Source organism: Canis aureus, chromosome 3, assembly GCF_053574225.1.
Source record: "Canis aureus isolate CA01 chromosome 3, VMU_Caureus_v.1.0, whole genome shotgun sequence".
Taxonomy (NCBI): Eukaryota; Metazoa; Chordata; class Mammalia; order Carnivora; family Canidae; genus Canis; species Canis aureus.
Window position 1 is genome coordinate 41,692,825 of NC_135613.1, and position 24,239 is coordinate 41,717,063.

Genomic DNA, 24,239 nt, shown 5'->3' on the forward strand with positions numbered 1-24,239 from the left:
GTAGTTTGGAGCTGTGAATTATACTACTATTAATAGGTTTATATATACACTTTATTGAACATATGTATGCATTTCTGTTGTGTATAGTCCTAGGAGCACAGTTTCTAGGCAAAGGCTATGAATATGTTCACTTTGAATAGCTATTGCCAAACACTTTGGCAAAGTGGCTACATTAAGTTTTAATCACACTGGTGGTGTATGAGTTCCTATTGCTTAACATGTAACACTTGTAATTTATTGACTTTTTAAGATTTAGCCAACCTGGTATATTTGTAACACCGTCTTGTTTCAATAAATGTTTTCCCTATTAAAGACTTTACTTAGGCATATTGGCCATTTGGTCATCCATTTATAAAGTTGTGTCATCCGTTTATAAAACTCCTGTATTTTGTGTATTCTACTTTTTTTTTTTTTTTCTGAGATTTTCTCATTGACTTGTGGGAGGCCCTTGAATATTCTCTTTGTATTAACTGAAATGTAATTGACACATAACATACTAGTTTCCGTGTAGAACATTGATTTGATACTTGTATACATTGGGAAATAATCACCACCATAAGTCTAGTTATCTGGTACCATACAAAGTAATGAATTTGTTTTTCTTGTGGTGAGAACTTTTAAGATTTACTCTTAGCAACTTCCAAATATACAATACAATTTTATATTGTATAGCCACCATTGTTGTATATTACATCGCCATTGCTTATTTATTTTATAACGGGAAGTTTGTATCTTTGATCCTGTTCACCCATTTTGCTTACTCCCACGCCCCGCTGCCCCTTTGGCAACCATTTTGTTTTTAAAGGGGAGCCGCAGCGGGAGAGAGAGAAAGAATCTCAAGCAGATTCCCTTCTGAGTGCAGAGCCCGCATCAATCCCATGAACCTGAGATCATGACCTGATCTGAAACCAAGAGTTGGATGCTCAACCGACTGAGCCACCCAAGCATCCTAGTTAGTGGCTTTTTAACAATACAAAAATTAAATTCTAAAACTTACATCTGTTCTTTGTATAAGATTTGAAAAAGGTAGACAATAGTAGTATAAAAATAACCACACACAATTTTATATCCAGAGAAACTTGTCAATATTTGATATACTTCTAATTTTTTCCCTGCTCCTTCCCCAGCTAGTATCATATAATGCATAAAGTTTTAGATTCTGCATTGTTTCCCCATTATCACAAACTTTCTGGAGACTTTTTTTTTTTTTAATTGGTTTGAGAGAGAGAGTGTGCAAGTGCATACAAGTGGAGGGAAGAGCAAAGGGAGAAGGAGAGAGGAATCTTAAGCAGACTCCACACTGAGCATGGAGCCTGATGCAGGGCTCAATCTCATGACTCTGATATTATGACCTGTGCAGAAATCAAGAGTCAGACACTTAACCAACTGAGCCAACCAGGCACCCCTCAGGAGACATTTTTATTTATTTATTTATTTTTAATTTCTTTTTTAAATTTTTTTTTTAATTTTTTTTTTAATTTTTTATTTATGATAGGCACACAGTGAGAGAGAGAGAGAGAGGCAGAGACACAGGCAGAGGGAGAAGCAGGCTCCATGCACCGGGAGCCCGACGTGGGACTCGATCCCGGGTCTCCAGGATCACGCCCTGGGCCAAAGGCAGGCGCTAAACCGCTGCACCACCCAGGGATCCCTCAGGAGACATTTTTAATGGATCTATCAATCAATCATGTAGATGCACATTTTAATAAACCTCCTTGCTTTTCTAAATTTTGTTAAATTATGCAATTTTCTGGAGGAAAATTTTTTATTCTAGTTGTCAGTGAAAAAATTTCCAGTTGATAGAATTTTACAGCTTATAAAAATGCTAAGTGATATATCAATTTAATCAGTTCACTGATTCATTTAATAAACATATTTTGAGACCAGTCACATGCCAAGCAGAGCTTAAGGACATTCAAAAAGTTGACCATCTAGTGTAAGAGGTAAGAAGATTACAATACAGTGTGATGAATGCCATGATAGAGGAGGACAAAAGAATCCTATGGGAGCTAAGAGCACGGCCATCTATTTTAGTTTGAGGTATGGAGGGGGTTAGAAATCTTACAAGTCTGACCAGAAGAGATGAAACTTAAGCTGGGTCTTAGGAACTCATGATAACAAGGTAGTCAAAAAGTAAGGGTGAGCAGGAAGGCCTTCTAGGTGGAGGAAACAGCACATGCAAAGACATGGAAGCATGTCCAGTTTAGGAAGCTTTAATATTAATATTAAAAGTGGCTTCAGTGTATGGTACATGTGAAGGAGTAGTAAGAGAGGAAGCTAAGTAAGAGGGCAGATATAATTTCTTGAAGGGCCTTGAATATTCTCAAGGCTAAGGGTGTAAACATAAATAAGGCAAAGTCCTTGAGGAACATCTTTGTAGCTCTAATTCTCATTCTCCGTATTATGTAGCATTCTAAGGTGTAATTTGTTCCTCTTTCAGATTACATTACACATCTCAACTTTCCCTCAAATCAGTTATAAAACAAGTACTTATAAGCTACATTTATTCTTAAAGTAAGAAAACATTTTCTGTTGTAGATTTAAGCCATTCTTTTTTTTTAAAATTTTTTTTAAATTTTTATTTATTTATGATAGTCACAGAGAGAGAGAGAGAGAGGCAGAGACATAGGCAGAGGGAGAAGCAGGCTCCATGCACCAGGAGCCTGATGTGGGATTCGATCCCGGGTCTCCAGGATCGCGCCCTGGGCCAAAGGCAGGCGCCAAACCGCTGCGCCACCCAGGGATCCCTAAGCCATTCTTTTTTTTAAAAAAGATTTATTTATTTAAAAGAGAGAGAAAGGGAGCAAGGATAGGGGGAGAGGGAGAGAGAGAATCTCCAATACGTTGGAGAATGTCATCAGTTCTCCAATAGCTCTTGCTCACACCTCACCTTTAAGCTCCAGATCTATATATCCAACTGCCTAGTTGGCTTCTCTAGAATACCTCTAGAATGTAAGCTCCATGAGAGCTTTTACACTACTTTTGTCCTAAGCCATATCTGCATTTCCTTGAACAGTGTCTGGGAATACTTTATTAAATAATTAAATAAATGAATGATTCTTTAATGTATCTCTCAGAGCATCTCAAACTACATACAAGTCAAATTCATGATCTTCTCTAACCTGACCTTCTTCTGATGCTCCCTGTTTCAATGGTTGGTACCTTTTATTTAGTTTCACAAGCCAGGAACATTGGTGTATCTGGCATACTATCTTTCTTGCCTTCCATATTCATTTAATCATCAAGACATTGAATTTTTGACACATTTCCTAATATGTCTGTTTTTCTCACTTTCTGTTGCTCCATTCCAAGCTATTATCATCTCTCTTGTAGTCCTGTACAGTACTAATAAACTCTAATTGTGTACTCTCGTCCTTTTTAATCTATTCTTTGTGCTATGGGAGGCAAACCCACAGATCAGATTCTAATATTCCTGTTAGAAACCAATTGTTCTTAGGATAAGCAACAAAATTCTTAGCATGGTGTACAAGGCCGTGTGTGCTGTAGCCCATGTTAAACCTATGGCTATATCTCAAGCTCCCTTTTTTCTCTGTTCTAGTCACATTGGCTTTTAAAATTTTTCCAGTGGACCATGCTTTCTCCTGCTTCAATTGTATTGTATAATTAGTAGCTTTTAGTACATATTATAAAATTGAATGTGTACTGTTAGAGAAATAAATGTATCAATACTTTTGAGTAGATATTTATAATACCTAAAAGGGAAATGTTCTGTGCAGTATTCTTGAAAAGTAAACTGTGTGAATTATTGCAAATAAGCACAAGCATTCTAAGGTGTAATTTGTTCCTCTTTCAGATTACATTACACATCTCAACTTTCCCTCAAATCAGTTATAAAACAAGTACTTAAAAGCTACATTTATTCTTAAAGTAAGAAAACATTTTCTGTTGTAGATTTAAGCCATTCTTTTTTACAAAAAGATTTATTTATTTAAAAGAGAGAGAGAAAGGGATAGGGGGAGAGGGAGAGAGAGAATCTCCAGCAGACTTTCTGCTGAGTACAAATCCCAGTGTAGGGCTTGATCTAAGGACTTGGAGATCATGACCTGAGCTGAAATAAGGAATCCCTTGCCTAGCTGACTAAGCCACCTATGTGCCCCTAAACCATTCTGTTTTTTAAAAAGATGCTGCAGGGGGTGCCTAGGTGGCTCAGTCATTAAGCGTCTGCTTTCAGCTCAGGTCACAGGGTCCTGGGATCGAGCCTCACATTTGGCTCCCTGATCATTGCAGAGCCTACTTCTCCCTACCCCTCTGTACCTCCCCCTGTTTGTGCTTGCCCTCTCTCTCTATCTCTGTCAAGTAAATAAATAAAATCTTAAAAAAAAATGCTGCAGTATTGAGGTAGGAAGGAAAGGTAGGAAATGCCTTAAAATGATAGTAGTGACTTAATCAGTTTAAGTGGAATCCTCCATTCTGAAGATAGTTACCGTTTCTTACAAGATTTAAAACCATCTTCTCTCATTACAAATAAAACAATTCTTGAATAGTCTCACAAGCACTAAAGCTGAGTTGGTTGTTTTTTTTTTTTAATTTTTTTTTAAATTTTTATTTATTTATGATAGTCACAGAGAGAGAGGGGGGGGCAGAGACACAGGCAGAGGGAGAAGCAGGCTCCATGCACCGGTAGCCTGATGTGGGATTCGATCCCAGGTCTCCAGGATCGCGCCCTGGGCCAAAGGCAGGCGCCAAACCGCTGCGCCACCCAGGGATCCCCTGAGTTGGTTTACTAAGCTGATATGTTGTTCTTAATTGTGAGTACTTGGAGGAGATTGTTGTTTGGTTTTGTGTGGTATTTGGTATTTATTTTTTGTAATTATTTATAGAATAAATTATATTCTGTTATGTAAAATGAAAAATTGGTTTGCCCATTTGCAGTTTAAATTGTACTTAATCACAAGTAAAACTTCAGCAGTATTGCCATATAATATATACTCATTACTTATTTTTCTTTAATAATTTTTCTTTTAGTCAGTACAAAAGATTTAACTTTACAGAAGAATGCAATCAAGTAATGGCTTTTTCCTTAGAATTTGAATATGGAGGCCACAGGAACAGATGAAGTTGACAAGCTAAAAACTAAATTTATATCTGCTTGGAACAACATGAAATATAGTAAGTATTATTTAAAAACTGTATAGATCCAAAGAAACATTTGAAGATGTATATCATTTGCCTTATTAAGTCACAATTGCTTAAGTTTCTCTTTCAATGAATAATTTCTTTTTTTTTTTTTTTTTTTTTAATTTTTATTTATTTATGATAGTCACACAGAGAGAGAGAGAGGCAGAGACACAGGCAGAGGGAGAAGCAGGCTCCATGCACCGGGAGCCTGACGTGGGATTCGATCCTGGGTCTCCAGGATCGCGCCCTGGGCCAAAGGCAGGCGCTAAACCGCTGCGCCACCCAGGGATCCCCAATGAATAATTTCTATAAGAATGTAGATAAGCATATATCCTGAAGAAAGAGCCAAATATCATCATAAGCATTGTCTAGAAACTCAGGCATACTATGTGGGTCCATTTTTCTTTAAACATTCAGAAGCAGATGGAATTTATTTAAGTGATGTTAACACCTCGGTTTTTCAAACTCCGTTTCAGGCAATTTCATATATAAACTAGGGGAAGCAAGCAAAAATAGACCTTTGAACACACAAAGCAGAGTTCACACTCTAATGATACCTATGAATTTCTTTTAGGAGTAGTCCTAGACCTTTATTTTTAACCTAGTTATTCTTGGTTTGCAAGCAAATCCAGTAAGGATCATAAGGTGGTTTTGAAACCCACTTTGGACTAGAAACAAATTGGAGATGAAGAAAGTTTCAAAAATGGAGAAATACTTAGCAGAATCAGCTGCAGCAGGAAGAAGTTCATATCCATACAATAGGAAAGATAACATTTAGCAAAACCCCTTTATAATGCAAATTCAGGTAAAATATAATTGACAGTGGCTCCTGGTTCACTGGAAGGCATGGACAGCAAGCTCTTTAGATGGTTATAACTTGGTAATAATGAGACATTGCATTTTGAAAACTCTGAACATTGATTTTTAAAAAATTGAGATATAATTTACATATTAAAGAATGTACCCTTTTATGATTCAGTGGTTTTTTGTATATTTACAAGACTGTACAACCATCATCACCCCCAAAGCAACCTTATACCCATTCATAGCTACTCCCTATTCTTCCCCACCTCTCTCTATTGTCCATTATACAATGTCGCCACCCATGTGCCCCATCCATTTTTTTATTAGAGCCATTCTAGTGGGTGTGAGTATGTTGCTGAGTTTGATTTGCATTACCTTGATCAATAATGATGTTAAGCATTTTTTATATACTTATTGGCTATTTGTATATATTATTATTATTTTTTTAAGATTTTACTTATTTATTCATGAGAGACACAGAAAGAGAGAGGCAAAGACACAGGCAGAGGGAGAAGCAGGCTGCATGCAGGGAGCCCGATGTGAGACTCGATCTGGGAAGTCCAGGATCATGCCCTGAGCCAAAGGCAGGCACTAAACTGCTGAGCCACCCAGGGATTCCCTTGGTGTTGTATTTTATTAGCTCTAACTGTTATTTTGTGAATTGTTATTTAACCTATTATTTACATTTGTGTTGTTTTCAATATCTAGATATTTTAAGTGTCCATAGTAAAATTATGACAATCTCTAATCTCAAAGGAACAGATTAGATTGTTCAGGGTAACTAAGTATTCTAGATAGCTTCAAGTTATGGAGTAGTATTTTTGTTTGATTTTATTGGTGAAAATCATTGTAAAATGTCTTATGTATTTTTATTGGTGAAAATCATTGTAAAATGTTTTATGTATTTTCCTTGCTTAGAGTTTGTATAGTATGTGTGGTGTAGAAAGGACTAACACTGACTGAACACTGATTAGCACACTGGCATTTTGTAGATAATTTATGTACCTTATCATTTAAATCTCATATCTTTCTGAGGTTTTTTTTTAAAATTTTTTGTAATTAGAAAATTGAGATTAAGTGACATATCCATGGTCATATCTAGGTCATAACTCTTGAACTGGTCATAACTCTTGAAACTGGTATTCAAATCCAGCCTCCCTTGTTCCTCAGTCTTGCTGTTTTCTGAATACAGTGGAACATAAGTTAGGATTGTTTTCATCAATTTTAATATTATAAAATGATGAAGATGGAACCAGAAATGGCATAGCATTTAAGATTTAAAAGGCTGTGGACCTTACTTTCTTGTAAAACTTTCATTTTTGCTTTCTTCTCCCCTCCCCCCTTTTATTTCCATGACTTTATGAGGTATATAAACTGGACTACCCTTTTAAAATAGTAATAAGTAAACCATCCTTTTTTTTTTTAACCATCCTTTTTCTGCATGTTTTTGATCCTCCAGAAAATCATTACCATCTGTTATTTCTATGTTCTTTGGCTTGTTTACATCTTTTAAAGTCTTGTGATTTTCAATTTGCTGACTTAAGGGACTATAGGTTTTGTAATATTCTGTTTATGGTAGTTAGTCTCCAAAGATGGTCCTTAGTAAGGATCTTTAATCATATCTTGTGTTGTCTCTTTTCTCATTGAATCTGGGTTGGCCTGTGCTTTATATTAGCTGATAGAATGAGATAGAAATGAGGCTGTGTCAATTCTATGTCTGGCCATTAAGAGGCAACTTCTACTTGCTCTGTTTTGGAGCTCTGAACTGTTATGTAACGAACTTAGGTACTCAGCTGGAGAAATCACATGGAGAGGCCACATGAAGAAGAAAGGCCCTGAGACTACATAGGAGAGAAAGCAGCAGCCAATGCAGTGTCTCAACTGAGTCTCTCCATCTGATTTTTACTACATTAGAGACTCTAAGCAAGACCAGCAGGAGAACTTGAGCCCAGTCAACCCACAGAACTGTGTGATAGAAGGAAAAAAGTTGTTTCAAATTAAGTTGTGGATTGGTTTGTTAAACAGGAACAAATAATTGAAACACTGTTCCAGTTTATCTCTTGATTTTTTTTTTTTTTTGTAATTGAGAGAAAGTAAAGTGAGATGAACAGATCATAAGTATACAATTTCCAGAGTGTGACACATGTTTATACCTGTGAAATTAACAATCTAATCAATATATAGAAAATTTCCTTCACCTCAGGAAGTTTCTTCATTCTTCTTTCTGGTCAATGCTCACCCCTCATAGAAAGTCACTGCCCTTTGTCAATTTATTTAATGGCTTGTTTGCCAAATTAAGTTACTTTTCTTTCTTTATTTAGTTTTATTTAATTAGTTTTTATTTAGAAATCATAATGACATTTAATTTGCCTGTCTCGCCTCTCTGCTCCTATAAATTGAGATGTAGAGGTAAAAACTAGGGGAGATTGAGGAATAAAATAAAAAATATATTCTTGAGTATAAGAATTCTGATGAATATATATTTTTCAATATGTGTTAGAATAACTTATTTATAATCATACTTCTTATTCATGGCTCTTTCCAATGCTCCAGGCTCTGTTATCCTATGCCTCTATGGATTTTACATCCTTCATTTTTCCATCTCTGTGTGCCTTAGTGCCCTGGTTCAGCATCAGCAAGCTAGGGCAGAGATAATGGTACATTTCTTACAATGCATTTAAAAAGATAAAATGAAAATTGATCAGTTAAAACTAAACAATTAAAAGAAAAAAGAATATAGACTAGTCACTTGGCATACTAGTCTAATTCAGCTCTCATATGCCTGTGGAAAAAGAGAAAAATGGCTGGACCTTATGAGAAGTCCTAAGTCTTCTTTATGTACCTAGCATCCTGGAGTATTAAAGGAGGTCAGACTACTATGAGGGGTTAGGCCCTACCAGGATTTGCACAGGAAGTACAAAAGTGAGAGTGTGTACCATGTGAATGATGGTTGAGCTTCAAAGCACTATAAATCTGTGCTCACGTAAAATGTGGATCCTTGCCATGCCCCAGGCTCTAAGAAATCAGATTTGAAACTTCTCTTTTCTTGAGGAAAGACTGGTGACTCTTCAGAGGGGGTAGGCGGAGAGTAAAGCATAGAGAGAAAGAGAGAAGTTCCTCCTTAAGGATTGTTTCCTTTTATTTGAGGGTGTTTTTGTGAAGTTTTTCAAATTTGCCTAGAAAATGCCTTTGGAGGGGAAGGGGTTGTTACTATTTGGGGGATTAGAATCATTCTGGTATAGTAGTAATAATATTTCTAAGACAATATGTTTGTAAACTGCCTAGCCTACTTCCTGGTATACAGTAGGTGGTCAGTGAATACTAATTTCCCACTGATGTTCAGAGAAGAGCATCAGAGCCTTAGGAAAAAAATGGCTTAGAAGTGCGTACATGAACCAGAAGAAGTAGCATTTAGATAGGCTGATATTGGGGAGGACATTTTTGTCATGGGATAGTAGGAGCCAAATAGCAAACCTCACTTTGAGTACAGGTGAAAAGTAGCAGAAAAGATGACTATACAGTTAATTTGTGTCATATTTTGGAAAGTCCTTAGTGTCACTGAGAGGTTCATAATAAATCTGTTACGGAATGAGTCACTGAAGATGGCTTTTAGGCGGAAGAGTTACCTAATCAAAGCTGAGCCATGGGGAGATGAATTTGGCAGTGACACGTGGCATATGCTAGAGCAAAGAAAGCCTGATGACACAGAAACCATTCTGGAGAATAGTGTAGTAATCGAAGCTGAATGAAAGCCTGATTCCTGTGTTTGATTTTCCATTCTTTTTTTCCAGCAAATTCAAATACTTGCATAATTCTTATCATGAATACATATTTTTATGTATTTGTTTTTTATACGTGTTTGTATTATAGTACTTTGGGGAGCATTTTCATAAGAATCACTGATTTTAAATTTTCTAACAATTCTTCAATATAAATAGCAGGTAGTCTACTTAAGAGTAGACCTAAGGGGCAGTCCCGGTGGCGCAGCGGTTTAGCGCCGCCTGCAGCCCACGGCGTGATCCTGGAGACCTGGGATAAAGTCCCGCATTGGGCTCCCTGCATGGAGCCCGCTTCTCCCTCTGCCTGTGTCTCTGCCTCTCTCTCGCTCTGTATCTCTCATGAGTAAATAAAATAAAATCTTAAAAAAAAAAAAGTAGACCTAAGTCTGTTGACTCCCAATTTCATATTCTTTCTGCTTATATGTTTTTGCATTTTGTTTTATTTTATTTACTTTATTTTTTTTAAAGATTTTATTTATTTATTCATGAGAGACACACAGAAAGAGAGGCAGAGACACAGGCAGAGGGAGAAGCAGACTCCACGCAGGGAGCCTGATGCGGGACTCCCCGATGCGGGACTCGATCCCGAATCTAGGATCACACCCAGGGCGGAAGGCGGGGCTAAACTGCTGGGCCACCGGGGCTGCCCTGTTCTTGCATTTTATTTTATTTTTATTTATTTTTAAAAGATTTTGTTTATTTTATTTATTCATAGAGACACACACACACACAGAGAGAGAGAGAGGCAGAGACACAGGCAGAGGGAGAAGCAGGCTCCATGCAGGGAGCCCGAACGTGGGACTCGACCCAGGGTCTCCAGTATCACGCCCTGGGCTGCAGGCAGCACTAAACCGCTGCGCCACCGGGGCTACCCTGTTCTTGCATTTTAGAAGCAGCTTTCAAGGCTACCATAAGCAGTCAGGAATCTCATATACTTGGGAATATTCAGGGCTGTAATGCAAATGTTTTTCTCAGGAAACCGAGAACTATAAAAAAACAAACAAACAAAAGGAGGGCCGTCTGGGTTGCTCAGTTGGTTGAGCAACCGATTCTTGGTTTTGGCTGAGGTCTTGGTCTCTGGGGTGTGGGGAAAAAACCAAGGGAATACTGGACGTATACAGTTTAGTAGGAAGAAAACTGGAACAATTGGAGTTTGCAGCTACAGCTGAGGATTAGGAACTGGGAGGTGGAAAACTGAGAAGAGGATCTCTAAAAGCTTTATTTGCTACTTTCAGAGATCCTCAGGTGGCTAAAATGATGGTGTTATAATATTTCCCTAGAAAACATCGATCCACATTTATCACAAGCACTAGTGTACTGTGTTACCTTATCCCTAAATTACTTCATTGGAATGATGGAAGGGAATATAAAAAATTGGTAACATTTATTGTATTTGGGAAAAGAGGTTGATGTCATAAACTGGAGTAGAATTTGTATTTTTTAAATTTTATTCCATAAGAACATTGTGACCTGTTTGAAAAGAAATTAAACTCTTTTCTTTCTCATGTCCTTTACGTGGATAGAATGTGTTTAAAATACTTAATTATATTTGAATGTAACATAAATGGCCTGTATTTTCAGTTCATTGTCCATATATTTTGCTATTCTTGCAAAAAATGCATGTCTATAGTTGAGAATTAACTATTTGAAATAAAAAAAAAGGAAATGCTGCTAGACTCTTAGTCTGAAATCCTTAAATTGCAAAACTACTTTTCTGTTTTCTTGTTTAGGTTGGGTGTTGAAAACAAAAACATATTTTAGTAGAAATTCCCCTGTATTATTGCTTGGAAAATGTTACCATTTTAAATTTGAAGGTAAGTGCTAAATTTATAACCCATTTAAAATCTTTGTCAAAATTCATTGTGTAACTATTTTCATTGTTTTAGTTCTAGATAATCTACTTTTGGCATATTTCTTTTTTTTTTTTTTTTTTAAGATTTATTTATTTTATTCAGAGAGAGAGAGAGACTGAGAGGCAGAGACACAGGCAGAGGGAGAAGCAGGCTCCATGCAGGGAGCCCGACATGGGACTCGATCCAAGGTCCCCAGGATCACACCCCAGGCTGCAGGTGGCGCCAAACCACTGCGCCACCGGGGCTGCCCCGCTGCGCCACCTGGGCTGCCCGGCATATTTCTTTTTGTTTTTTACTTATACTTCTTTTATTGTAGTAAAATACACATAAAATTTACCATCTTAATAATATTCAACTGTACAGTTTGATGTATTAAATACATTCATAATATTGTACTAATAACATTACTACCATTTGTCTCCAGAAGTTTTCATCTTGTGAAACTGAAACTCCCCAGCCATCTTTCTGTTAGCCTCTGGCAACCATCATACTACTTTTTATTCCTGTGTTTTGGCATATTTCTTTTAAGAGCCTGTGTTTTATGTAACACAAAATATATTGCCGTATGATTTGGGTTCCTTTTTTTTTTTTTTTTTTTTTTTTGATTTGGGTTCCTAATAAACTCCTTGAGGTTGAGGATTATGACTTCTTTTGTTATATCCCTCATAGTTATGGACTTAACAATAGTATGAGTGCTAATAAGTAAATATGATTTGAATTGATATTTTTTATCAATTAGTATTTTTTATCAAGTTCTCTGGTAACTTTATTATTATTATTATTATTATTTTTAAAGATTTTGTTTATTTATTCATTAGAGACACAGAGAGAGAGGCAGAGACATAGGCCGAGGGAGAAGCAGGCTCCCCGTGGGGAGCCCGATTCAGGACTCCATCCCAGGACCCCAGAACCACAGCCGGAGCCAAAGGCAGATAGATGCTCAACCATTGAGCCACCCAGGTGCCCCTAATGAGTGCCTTCTATGTGTCAAGCATCGTGCTAAGCTCTTTGTAAAATGTCTTTAATTCTTACCACCAGCCTATGAGGTTGATTCAGATATCCTTACCATAATGAGTATGGAAACAGGAGCTTAGAGAAGTTAAGTAATTTATCCAAAGTCACACACATTAAATGGCACAGCTGAAATTTAAACCAAGACTATGTCTCACTTTACTACTGGTGTTTTTTCTACTATATGTCTTTGCTTGGTTTTGTGTGTATGAGTGTGTATTTTGTGTGAATGTGCATGTATGTGTAAGAGAGAGGGAGAGAATGTGCGTGAGAGTATGTTATTCATTATCAAAGGTTTAATTTTTGGTTGACCTATTTTGGCATATCATTTATCAACAATTTTCTAAAACCTTGTAAATGTAATAATAACAGCTAACATTTATTATTTATAATGTGCCAGGCAGCATTTTAAGTAATTTACATGTTTCACTAATTGAATTCTCACATCATTCTTGAGGGATGAATAAGAAGGTGATGGACGAAGAAGGGATGCATTTTAGGTAAATAGAATGGCACAAGGTATTAGAGAGTATATTTAAGAAACAGAGATGTCCAGTGTTGGTATGGTGGGAGAAAATACTGAAATGGATCAAATAATGGAGAGCTTCTTGAGTGCTATGCTAAAAAGTTATGTCATTTGTTTATAGGCAGAGGAGAATATGGGCTTTGGAGTCAGACAGGTGCTTTGAATTTTTGCTCTTTTTACTAATTAGTTGTTACTTAAAGCAAATTATTTATTCTTCCTAAGTATTAATGATAATTGTTTCATAAGGGTTTAGTGATGTGCCTGGTACATATAAGCATCCTAAGTAGTAGTATGAGTCATGATATAGGAAATTGGAGAAAAAGTTATTAGAATTTTAAAAATTCAATTAAAAAATTTTAAAAGTAATCTCTACACCCAGCTCTAACTTATGGCCCCAAGATCAAGAGTCCCATGTTCTACTGACTAAGCCAGCCAGGCACCCTTTATTAGAATTTTTTTTTTTAAGGATAGCACTATATGTTTTTTGGAAGAAATACTTTGAACTTTGATCCTTGCAGTAGGCTCTTGGGGGTCCTCAACTCGAGAGACAAAAAGTAAATGATTGTAAGACATATGAATGAGACAAATAGAGAAGACTACAGTTGACCCTTGAACAACAGGTTTGAACTGCACAGGTCCACTTATGTGTGGATTTCTGCACAGTATAGTAATGTATTTTCATTACTTTTTTCATTACTTACATTACTTAGTAATGTAAGTATACATGTATACTTAATGTATTTAAGTATAGTAATGTATTTTCTCTTCCTTGTTTTTTTTCTTAATAATATTTTCTTTAATTTATTATAAAAATACTGTATATACTACATATAACATGTAAATATGTGTTAATTGACTATGTTATCAGGTAAGGCTTCTGGTGAACAATAAGCTATCAGTTTAAGTGTTTGGGGACTCAAAAGTCATATATGGATTTTTGAGTACAGGGTTGCGGTTGGAGCCCCTAACCCCACATTGTTTAAGGATCAACTGTATTTTGCTTTGGTTTAGGAGTGGTGATACAGGGATGGAGAGGGTGTGGGGATCTGGAGGGAGAAAAGAGAGGAGCTAGAATGGTGGTAGGAGGCTGCATGTCTATTGAGACATTCCCTTGTTGACATACCCTGATCTTAAGTGAAGTCAGTTAAGCTTACGAAATGCTGGATCTAGGAGGAGTTCTTTTGGAAAGGGGATGAATTTGACATGTGGAATGAAGAAGACAACTCATTGCAGTGGCTGGATGCAGGGAGGACCGTTAAAGCTTAAGCTATGGAGAACTAGCAGAAATCCTGGGGGCTAGCTTTGGACTCCTACATCTCACAAAATTTGGGGCATAAGTAAGTTTACTAAGTTTTCAAGATATAGAGAGTGGGAGTGCCCAGTTGGTTTCTTAATTAGAATGATTTTAGAGCAACAGAATGCCAAATTTCACATGATTTTTTTCAGTAATCATATATTGAGAATGTACTGGTTAGGACATTGATCTTGCCCAGAAGGAGCACATACTAATAATAACTAAATACATATTTTAGAAGAATAACTGACAGAAGAATGATTTGAAGTCAGTTAACAGGGGAGCCCTGGTGGCTCAGCAGTTTAGTGCCACCTTCAGCCCAGGGAGTGATCCTGGGGTCCTGGGATCGAGTCCCATGTCGGGCTCCCTGCATGGAGCCTGCTTCTCCCTCTGCCTGTGTCTCTGCCTCTTTCTCCTTCTGTGTCTCTCACGAATAAATAAAAATAAAATCTTTAAAAAAATGAAGTCAGTTAACAGGCAAGATACAATGACTCTGATATAGGGTAGTAGAAATGGAAAGGAGGAGATGGATTTGAGATATTTTAAGATAGTATCAACACCATTTAATAAATGATTTGGTTTAGTAACATGAGAGACAGGAGATAAAGAAGACTTAAAAACTATTATCTTGGATGATAGGTGTATTAGTAACCAAATGTGCTATACTGAAGGAAGCATGGGTTTGGGGGTACATGTAGTGTTTGAAGTAGACTATTTAGAAATGAACAGTCGGAATGAAGTAAACTATTTAGAATTGATTTGTATTTATTTTCAAAGTGGTGGCATTTGAGGCCAATGGGTAAGGTCACATTGATGGAAAGTACAGGTGGAGAACATCCATCTTTAAGGATATCCTGATAAGGAAGAATTAGTGAATGAAATTAAGAAGGAACAGGCAATATGTAGGACAAATACCCACAATGGTATATTATCATAGAGATCAAAGGAAAGAGACTTTCAGGAAGAAGGAGTTGGACAAAATGCCCGATGCTCAAAAGAGGTCAAGTAGGAAATAACCTTAGTAGAGGCTCTAGGATTTGTTAATGAGAAATTGCTGATGACTTTTGAGAGAGTAGTTTCACCAGAGTGGTAAAGGTAGAAAAGAACAGCAGCTAACCTACATTTATCGATGTGGGTCTGTGTTATGCATCAAGGCCAAATTGTATTGTTTTAAGGAGCTAGTGGTATGACACTGTGGTAGAGAAAAGCTTCTTATTTATTTATTTATTTTTAAGATTTTACTTAATATTTGAGAGAGAGAAAGAGTGAGTGCAGGAGCAGGGGGAAGGGGCAGAGAGAGAGACAAGCAGACTCTGCACTGGGCAGGGAGTCTGACACTGGGCTCAATCCCAGGATCCTGAGATCATGACCTGAGCCAAGGTCAGATGCATAACCCGCTGAACCACTTAAGCACTCCAGAGAAGAACTTCTTATATAAAACATAAAAACACAGCCTATACAGGAAAATATCAATCAATTTGACCAAATACAAATTTAAAATATCTGCATGACAAAAGAAACCAAAGTTTCATAGCAAGCCAGAGAGAGAAGATATTTGCACACTCTCATCCTCTTTTTTTTGTGTGTAGATATTCTATCTGTGTGTGTATCACACAATGATCTTTCTCTCTTTCCATCTATATCTTAAATAAAATGTTAGTCTCCAAAATAATGAACTACAGATTAATAGAAGCACATAAACAACCCAGGAAAAAATGAGCCAAGAAAATGAACAGGTCAGGTGCTTTTTAAGTAGAAATTTGAATGGCCAAATGCTATGCTATGCTAGTAATAAAGGGAGTGCAAATTTCTTAGTCATCAGATTTGCAAAAATGGAAAGATTTCATGATAGCAGATGTTAGCAAGACTGAAGAAATAGGAACTCAAGCACTGCTGATGGGAGCGTATTTAAACTGGTACAGCCTCTTCCTGAGTAATTTGAGAGTACTTAGAAAAATTGGAAATACATACAACTTAGGACCCAGCAACTTGACCTTTAAGTATTTACTACAGAGAAGTTCTCTGTATTTGTGGACAGCACATGTACAAGGATGTTTATTGTAGCTTCATTTAAGCAAATATTTTATTTAGCAAATAAAAAGTTGGAAACAACTTAAGGATTCATTAGTAGGGAATTTGATGAATAAGGTTATTCGTTTATTCCACAAATATTTATTGAGAGCCTTATAATGTGCCAGGCACTGGAGTTAATGCTGAAAGTATGACAGGTACAGTCCTTATTCTCAAGGAGCTTGCTGTCCAGCAGATGAGAGACATCCAACAAACAAGTACAAAAGTTATTCCCATAGGGTATCTGTGATGGAGCAGAAGTACAGGCTGCTATAAAACTACAGAAGGAGACCAAATTGGAAAGATTGCTAATGGATGCATTTCAAAATAGCTAAAACAATACGGGGATGTATTAATGTACACAAGCAGAAGTCCTATGTAGGGATGGCACTAGGTTGGTTAATTCAGTGCCTCTGTGACATCAAGGGCTCATGCTCTATTCATCTTCCTACTCTGCTAATCTTAGCATGTTGGCCTTATCTTCATCTACTGCTCTTTAAAGTAGCAAGTATCTGTTTCAGCACCAAGCTGGGGTGTATGACAGATAGGACAGAATCCAGTGGGAAAAAGGCCCTTTTCTTCAGGGCACTTGGTGGCTCAGTGGTTGAGCGTCTGCCTTTGACTCAGGTCACAATCCTGAGGTCCTGGGATCGAGTCCTGCTTCGGGCTCCCTGCATGGAGCCTGCTTCTCTCTCTGCCTGTGTCTCTGCCTCTCTCTCTCTCTCTGTGTCTCTTATGAATAAATAAATAAAATCTTAAAAAAATTTTTTTCTTTGTATTATTTTTTTTATTATAAATACTGAACTTTTATTACTTTAATAATTTTATATTAAATCTTTAAAATTTTGAAATTACGAATCATTCATACATAGAAAAGATAAAAACCTTGTGTATACACTTTTAAGGAGAGTAACAAAACTACTCAACAGGAAAAATACAACATTACTTTTATTTATTAACTTTTTTTTTTATTTTTAAAGATTTTGTTTATTTATTCATGAGAGACACACAAAGAGAGAGAGAGAGGCAGAGACACAGGCAGAGAGAGAAGCAGGCTCCATGCAGGGAGCCTGACGCGGGACTCGATCCCAGGTCTCCAGGATCACACCCTGGGCTGAAGGCGGTGCTAAACCGCTGAGCCACCTGGGATGCCCTTTATTTAACTTTTAATTCAAGTATAGTTAACATACAGTGTTATATTAGTTTAAGGTGTATAATATGATGACTCAGTAATTCTATCCATTGATAATTGCTCTGTGCTCATCACAGTAAGTGTATTCTTGATCTCCTTAACATATTTCACCCATCCACCTACCTACCTCCACCAGTTTGTTTTCTATAACTAAGTCTGGTTCTTTTTGGTCTCTTTTTTCTTTGTTCATTTGTTTTGTTTCTTAGATTCCACATATGAGTGAAATTGTACGGTATTTGAGTAATTTTTAATCTCTGTATGCTTATTCTACCCAATTGTAGCCCTCCCATGCCGAAAAATCCTATCGCAATGTCACCGGTGATTTTGAATGTCCTGTTTCTGATCTTTTTGAGAATGGAATCAAACTATATTTTGCTTCTGTTACTTCCTTATGACTTTCAAGGTTGTATTTTTAAGAACTGTCCATGTTGTTATGGTAGTTCTAGTTTTATTTTTATTGCTGCATAATATTCCACTATATGAATTAACACAAATCATTCATTCTATTATTGATGAGCATTTGGTTTGTTTTTTAGTTTTTCAACATTTTGAAAAACTAAACAGTATAGACAACAGTGTCTGTAGTGTTTTCTTGCATTATTTACTGATTTTTAATTCAATCTCATTGTAGTCAGACAAAATATTTTAAATATCAGTCAGTAATAGAATGAGATTATGTGTGTGTGTGTGTGTGTGTGTGTGTGTGTGTGTGTGTGTGTGTATTTATTTATTTGAGAGAGAAAGAGAGAGAGCATGATCAGGGGGAGGAGTAGAGGGAGAGGGAGAAGCAGACTTCCCGCTCAGCTGGGAGCTCGATGTGGGGCTCGATCCTAGGACCCCAAGATCACAACCCAAGCAGAAGGCAGATGCTTAACTGACTTAGCCACCCAGGTGCCCCAACAGAATGAGATCTAAAACGTGTTCAGATTTCTGGAAATTAAGTGATAGAGCTCTGTGTAAGTCCTCATTTCTTCGTGCATGCCATTTTTAAATAAAAGTTGTGATTTAAAAAATTCCAAATTCTGGGATGTTATTTCCACAACATTTGGGCATAACTCTGGCAAAATCTAGAGCAACGCTGATCCCTAAAAACAGTAGACAGGGTACAAAAAGCAATAGCACACAGAATAAGATCACTTGATATCTTACTTTAATGCCCTTTCTAATGTTCTACAAAGAGATCCCTAGGCAAAAGTCCATCCCTGAGATGCTTTTAGTTAAGAAAAAGCTTTTATTTTCTAGCCTTTTACTTTTAGTAACTTTTTTACTCTCTACTTTTTAAAAAAGTTCCTTTTTCCCTTTTGTCCATGTACTATTTTCATTCTTAAGGCTAAACTGATTGTCTGTAGATATTCCTCAGCTCAAAAATTAGGGAGAGATCCTTATCTTTGTTCAATTTACAGTTAAATCATTTTGGCCCCTATGATAGAATTGGTATGTCAGAGATAGCCTCAAATTACATTTTTCCCTAAAAGTTTCTGGGCCTATCATGTCTTGAATCATCTCAGAGAAAACCTAGAAAAATCCTATCAGATAGGGGCATGGTATCTGTGAAAAGATTAAGCTTACTTAGAATGAGATAAAATCCTCAATTGCTTCTCACACAGATAACCTGTAAAATTAAATTTTGATATTTGGTCAAGATAATACTACCTGGCAGGACCACTTGGATTTATATAATATAAATATTATTTGTAATATATTTTATTTATTAATCAGAAATAGAGCATGAGCAGGGAGGAGGGGCAGAAGGAGAGGGAGAAGCAAGCTCCCCAGTGAGCAGGGAGCCCTGAGTAGACCGATCCCAGGATGCTGAGATCATGACCTGAGTTGAAAGCAGAGGCTTAACTGCCTGAGCTACCCAGGAGCCCCTGTACTACAAATATTGACATAACAATGCACAACATGGGCAGCCCTGGTGGCTCAGTGGTTTAGCCCAGGGTGTGATCCTGGAGACCCAGGATGGAGTCCCACGTCAGGCTCCCTGCATGGAGCCTGCTCCTCCCTCTGCCTGTGTCTCTGCCTCTCTCTCTTTCTCTCTCTCTCTCTCTCTGTGTCTCTCATGAATAAATAAATAAATAAACTATTTAGAAACGAACAAACAAAAAAACAATGCACAACATAATATCTTACACCGGGAAGGAAGAATTATATAAAGTGAAGAGTTTGTAGCTCAGGAAAGGTAGAGAGAGATAAATTTAAAAGCTTGAAAGATGCCAGATTTAGCCTAGTTAAAATAATTTAATTTTTTTTGCAAATGTGTTCTAATATTAGTAGAAATGAAATGATAGGTAAATTATCAAATTTAAGAATCTTACACTTAATGGGGCACCTGAGGGGCTCAGTTGGTTAAGTGCCTGCCTTCGGCTCAGGTCATACTCCCAGGGTCCTGGGAGCCCCAAGTCGGGCTCCCTGCTCAGTAGGGAGTCTACTTCTCTTTCTCCCTCTGTCTCTCCCCACGCTGGTGCTCACCTGTGCACATACTTTCTTTTTAAAAAGAATCTTATATTTACTTACATTTTGGACATATTTGTAGGGCCATATTCAATTTCTAGGCATTTTTGTTTGTAATTACTTCAAATATTGAGAGAGATTCATTGATAATGGGAGCTTGGCAGTCATTTTTTGTATTGTCATTGAAACTGTATGCCACAAGTTAGCTCCATTAAGCTGAATATTATGAAGTTTAGGTGATTGTAATTTTTTCAGAATGAGCTTGAAGAAGGATAGATGTAGGAAGGATAAAGAATAAAAGCGTGATAAAATTGCTTTAACATCCTGCAGAAGGATAGTGGAAATAGAACTCCTTGGAATTGAGAGTTATAGGCAGATTTATCTATCCACCTGTCCAGCCACCCAAAACAAGAAACATTTATTAGGATCTACTTGTGTTAGGCACTGTGCTGCATGCTGAGGTTGTAAAGGTTTCTAAGATATTCTCTTTAGGAGTAATCAAGTAATGTCAGTTCATTTTGAGAGAGTAATCAAGGAATGTTAGTTCATTTGAGCCCTCATGTTTTGTTATTGGGCAAATAGTGACTATAGTTTTCCCATAGAAACTGTACTACAAATAATAAATTTGGAAAAGCTTCTTGAAATGAAAAATGTGGTAGCGCCTGGGTGGTTGGTTAAGCATCTGCCTTTGGCTCAGGTTCTGGGATGCAGCCCCAAGTGGAGCTCCCTTCTCAGGAGAGAGCCTGCTTCTCCCGCTGTCTCCGCCCCTCCCACCACTGGTGCGCTCTGTCTCTCTGTCTCTCTCAAATAAATAAATAAATAAATAAATAAATAAATAAATAAATTCTAAAAATAAAGACACGTGGGTAGGAGCAGTTTTTAAAAAATTTTATTTAAAAAAAATAGAAAATTTTATTTCAACGTGAAAGGATAACTATATTTTAGAATTTCATATTTTACTCTTTAGCTTCTTAGTTTTGATTTTATAACTTGAGTATAAATATTCATGATAATAAATACAATGTGCACATTTTATTTGATCTTTAGAACTAGTTTATGTGATTACATTCATCTTTACATATTGACAAATCATGATATTTTATTTGCAGATCTCATTTTAGAGAGCACTAATATGTATATCCTGAGCCAAATGAGGCAAAAGGAAAAGGTATTTTTATATTAACCCCTCATAAAAGAGTTGATTATATTTGGAATATAGGATATTATTAACAGTATTACTGATGATATCTTTTTTTCTTAAATATTTTATTTATTCATCAGAGAGAGAGAGAGAGAGAGAGAGAGAGAGAAAGGCAGAGACAGAGAGAGAGAGAGAGAGAGAGAGAGAAAGGCAGAGACACAGGCAGAGGGAGAAGCAGGCTCCATGCAGGGAGCCAGACGTGGGACTCGATCCCGGGACCCCAGGATCACACCTTGGGCCGAAGGCAGCACTAAACCGCTGAGCCCCCCGGGCTGCCCTGATGACACCTTTTATTAGCTAGCTTAAGAGCATACAAAACATTTCCGCATCCATTCTCATTTGATTTTCCTAACAGTCTGATGAGGCAGAATAATATATATCTTCATTGAAATTGAGAAAAAGTATCAGAAAAACTGTAATAGACTCCATATCTGATGGACAGTGATGGGGACATAATAGCATTATTGAAGTTTCTTTGCATATATTTAGACTATAGTTCATATTTTTATTTTGTAGATGAAAATAAACTGTTACCTGCAAGATCAGGATGTACAATAGAAGATCATGTAATTGCGGGAAATGTAGAAGAATTTCGTAAAGATTTTATTTCAAGAATATGGTTGACCTACAGGGAAGAATTTCCTCAAATAGAAGGCTCGGCCTTCACGACAGACTGTGGTTGGGGCTGCACATTAAGAACTGGCCAGATGCTACTGGCTCAAGGACTCATACTGCACTTTCTTGGTAGAGGTAAATCAAATCTCTGTTTGTTGGTGGAGGGGTTGTGTTTTTTGTTTTTGTTTTTTGTTTGGGGAGGAGGGGCAGAAGAAGAAGGAAAGAGAGAATCTTGAGCTGGCTCCATGCCCAGTGCAGAGCCTGATGTGGGGCTTGATCCTCGAACCCTGAGATTATGACCAGAGCCAAAATCAAGTCAGAGGCTTAACTGATTGAGCCACGCAGGTGCCTCTTTGTTTGCTTTAACTCCAGCTTGTAAACTGCAGATATTTTCTATGGTTAATTTCTTGACTTCCTGACGTCTCCTGAAAGTTGTAATTAATCTAGCATATTCTAACTTTATTGAAGTAGGCTAGATATGACTTATATCTAACTACAATTTTTTAGTAGCCTTTGGATTTTTTTGGTGTTATTATTTAGTTCTTTTTGATTGACTTCTCTGGATTATCTCCAGTTCAATAAATCTTTTTAAAAAAATATTTTATTTATTTATTCATGAGAGACAGAGAGAGAGAGAGAGAGAGAGAGAGAGAGAGAGGCAGAGACACAGGCAGAGGGAGAAACAGGCTCCATGCAGGGAGCCCGAGGGGGGACTCAATCCTGGGTCTCCAGGATCAGGTCCTGGGCTGAAGGCAGCGCTAAACCACTGAGCCACCCAGGCTGCCCCAGTTCAATAAATCTTGAGCAGTTAACAACAATGACTTTGAGCAGTTAGGTGATGTTTTTACATTATTTAAATCTTAAGAAATTTAAACTGGTTTCTTTATTTTCTCTCTACATATCAATAATGCTTTAAAATATTTTTATCTTTGCAAATATGATTATAATCAGTTAAATTGACTAGGCATATTCATAATAAGGTCATTATGTTCCTAGATTCCCAAAAATGTAATTGATTCTTCTTACATATATCTTCTTACATATATTTTTTTTAAAAAGAAAAACTCTTACCATTTCTATTAGTCCATTTTTTATAATTTATACATTTGTAGGAAGATTTTAGTTTACTATTTTAGGCTATCATATATGGTTATTACTAAGCATTATCATATTTTTAAAGTGTTAGACATGCAAGGCATGGCAAATATCTGATAACCTTTCTGTAGGTATTATTGATGAAATTATTTAGAGAGAATGTTTATTCAAGAGTGGTACAGATAATATAAAGAAAAAAATTAAACTTTCTCTAAGATGGTTTATTTGTAGTTTTGTGCAATCATGGACAAGAACTGGGATAATTTTCGAAGTCCTAACGAGTTCTCTGAATCTGTGACTCATTTTGTTAAAATTACGTGGATGCTTGGAACTATCTTATCATAAAAACTGAAGTAGTGAATATAGTTGCTTTTGGTGGGATCTTTGATCTTTAATGACTTCTTTTTATTAACTTTTCATTTACTAGAGAATTGATATTACTCCCTAAACAGTAATTGAGTTATTTTGAAAGGATTGTTTGAGAGAAAAACAAAGAAAATTAAAACTTCTGTGGTTAGACTTCTATTTTAACATATAATCAAAACAAAATCCACATTATGGAGTTATTCTCTCATTAGTGTTAGTCATTATGTAAATTGTAGTCAAGACTGGACGTCTGATAAGCATTACTGGTAAGGGAGTACAAAAGTCCTCATTCGATTTCAGCACTGTCAAAGAAAAGAGAAGAAAGAAAAGCATTTTCCAGAATTGTTTATTTGTACTTGCGTTTACCATTTTTTTTCTTTTTCATTTTGGTTATTTTTTTCCTGATCATATGTAATATAATCCCATTTTAGAAAATTTGGAAACAACAAAAAACTCCAGAGAATACTATTACCACTCAAAAGTAAACATTATTGATATTTTACCATATTTTCTGTGCTCATATAAATTGTTTTTTGGGTTTTTTTTTTTCGGCAGCTTTATAATTCACATGACATAATTTAGTCACTTAGAGTGAACAATTTAGTGGTTTTTGGTATGCTTCCAGGGTTCGCAACCATCACCATAACCTAACTCTAGGACATTTTTATCATTCCCCAAAGAAACCTCATACCCTTTGGTAGTCACTCCCAATACCCTGCTTGCCATTATGCAACCATTAATCTACCTTTTGTCTCTAGAAATTTGCTGCTTCTGAGTTTACTATTTTAGTTTAGTAATCTATATGACTTTATTTTTTTTTTTTTTTTATGACTTTAAATG

The 24,239-nt window shown here is 36.5% G+C and overlaps 1 protein-coding gene across 8 annotated transcripts in view; it reads left to right on the forward strand.

The window, feature by feature from the left end:
* Nucleotides 1-24,239, forward strand: part of ATG4C (autophagy related 4C cysteine peptidase) — a 162,561-nt gene that overhangs the window by 99,599 nt on the left and 38,723 nt on the right. For 7 of the 8 annotated variants that reach the window (XM_077892065.1, XM_077892067.1, XM_077892069.1 and 4 more), the window contains 3 exons: nt 4,987-5,130; nt 11,453-11,536; nt 21,840-22,073. In XM_077892065.1, the coding sequence (XP_077748191.1) occupies nt 5,055-5,130; nt 11,453-11,536; nt 21,840-22,073 (394 nt within the window). In that variant the 5' untranslated portion in view covers nt 4,987-5,054. The remainder of the gene's footprint in view (nt 1-4,986; nt 5,131-11,452; nt 11,537-21,839; nt 22,074-24,239) is intronic. The other variant, XM_077892066.1, reaches the window with a different exon arrangement.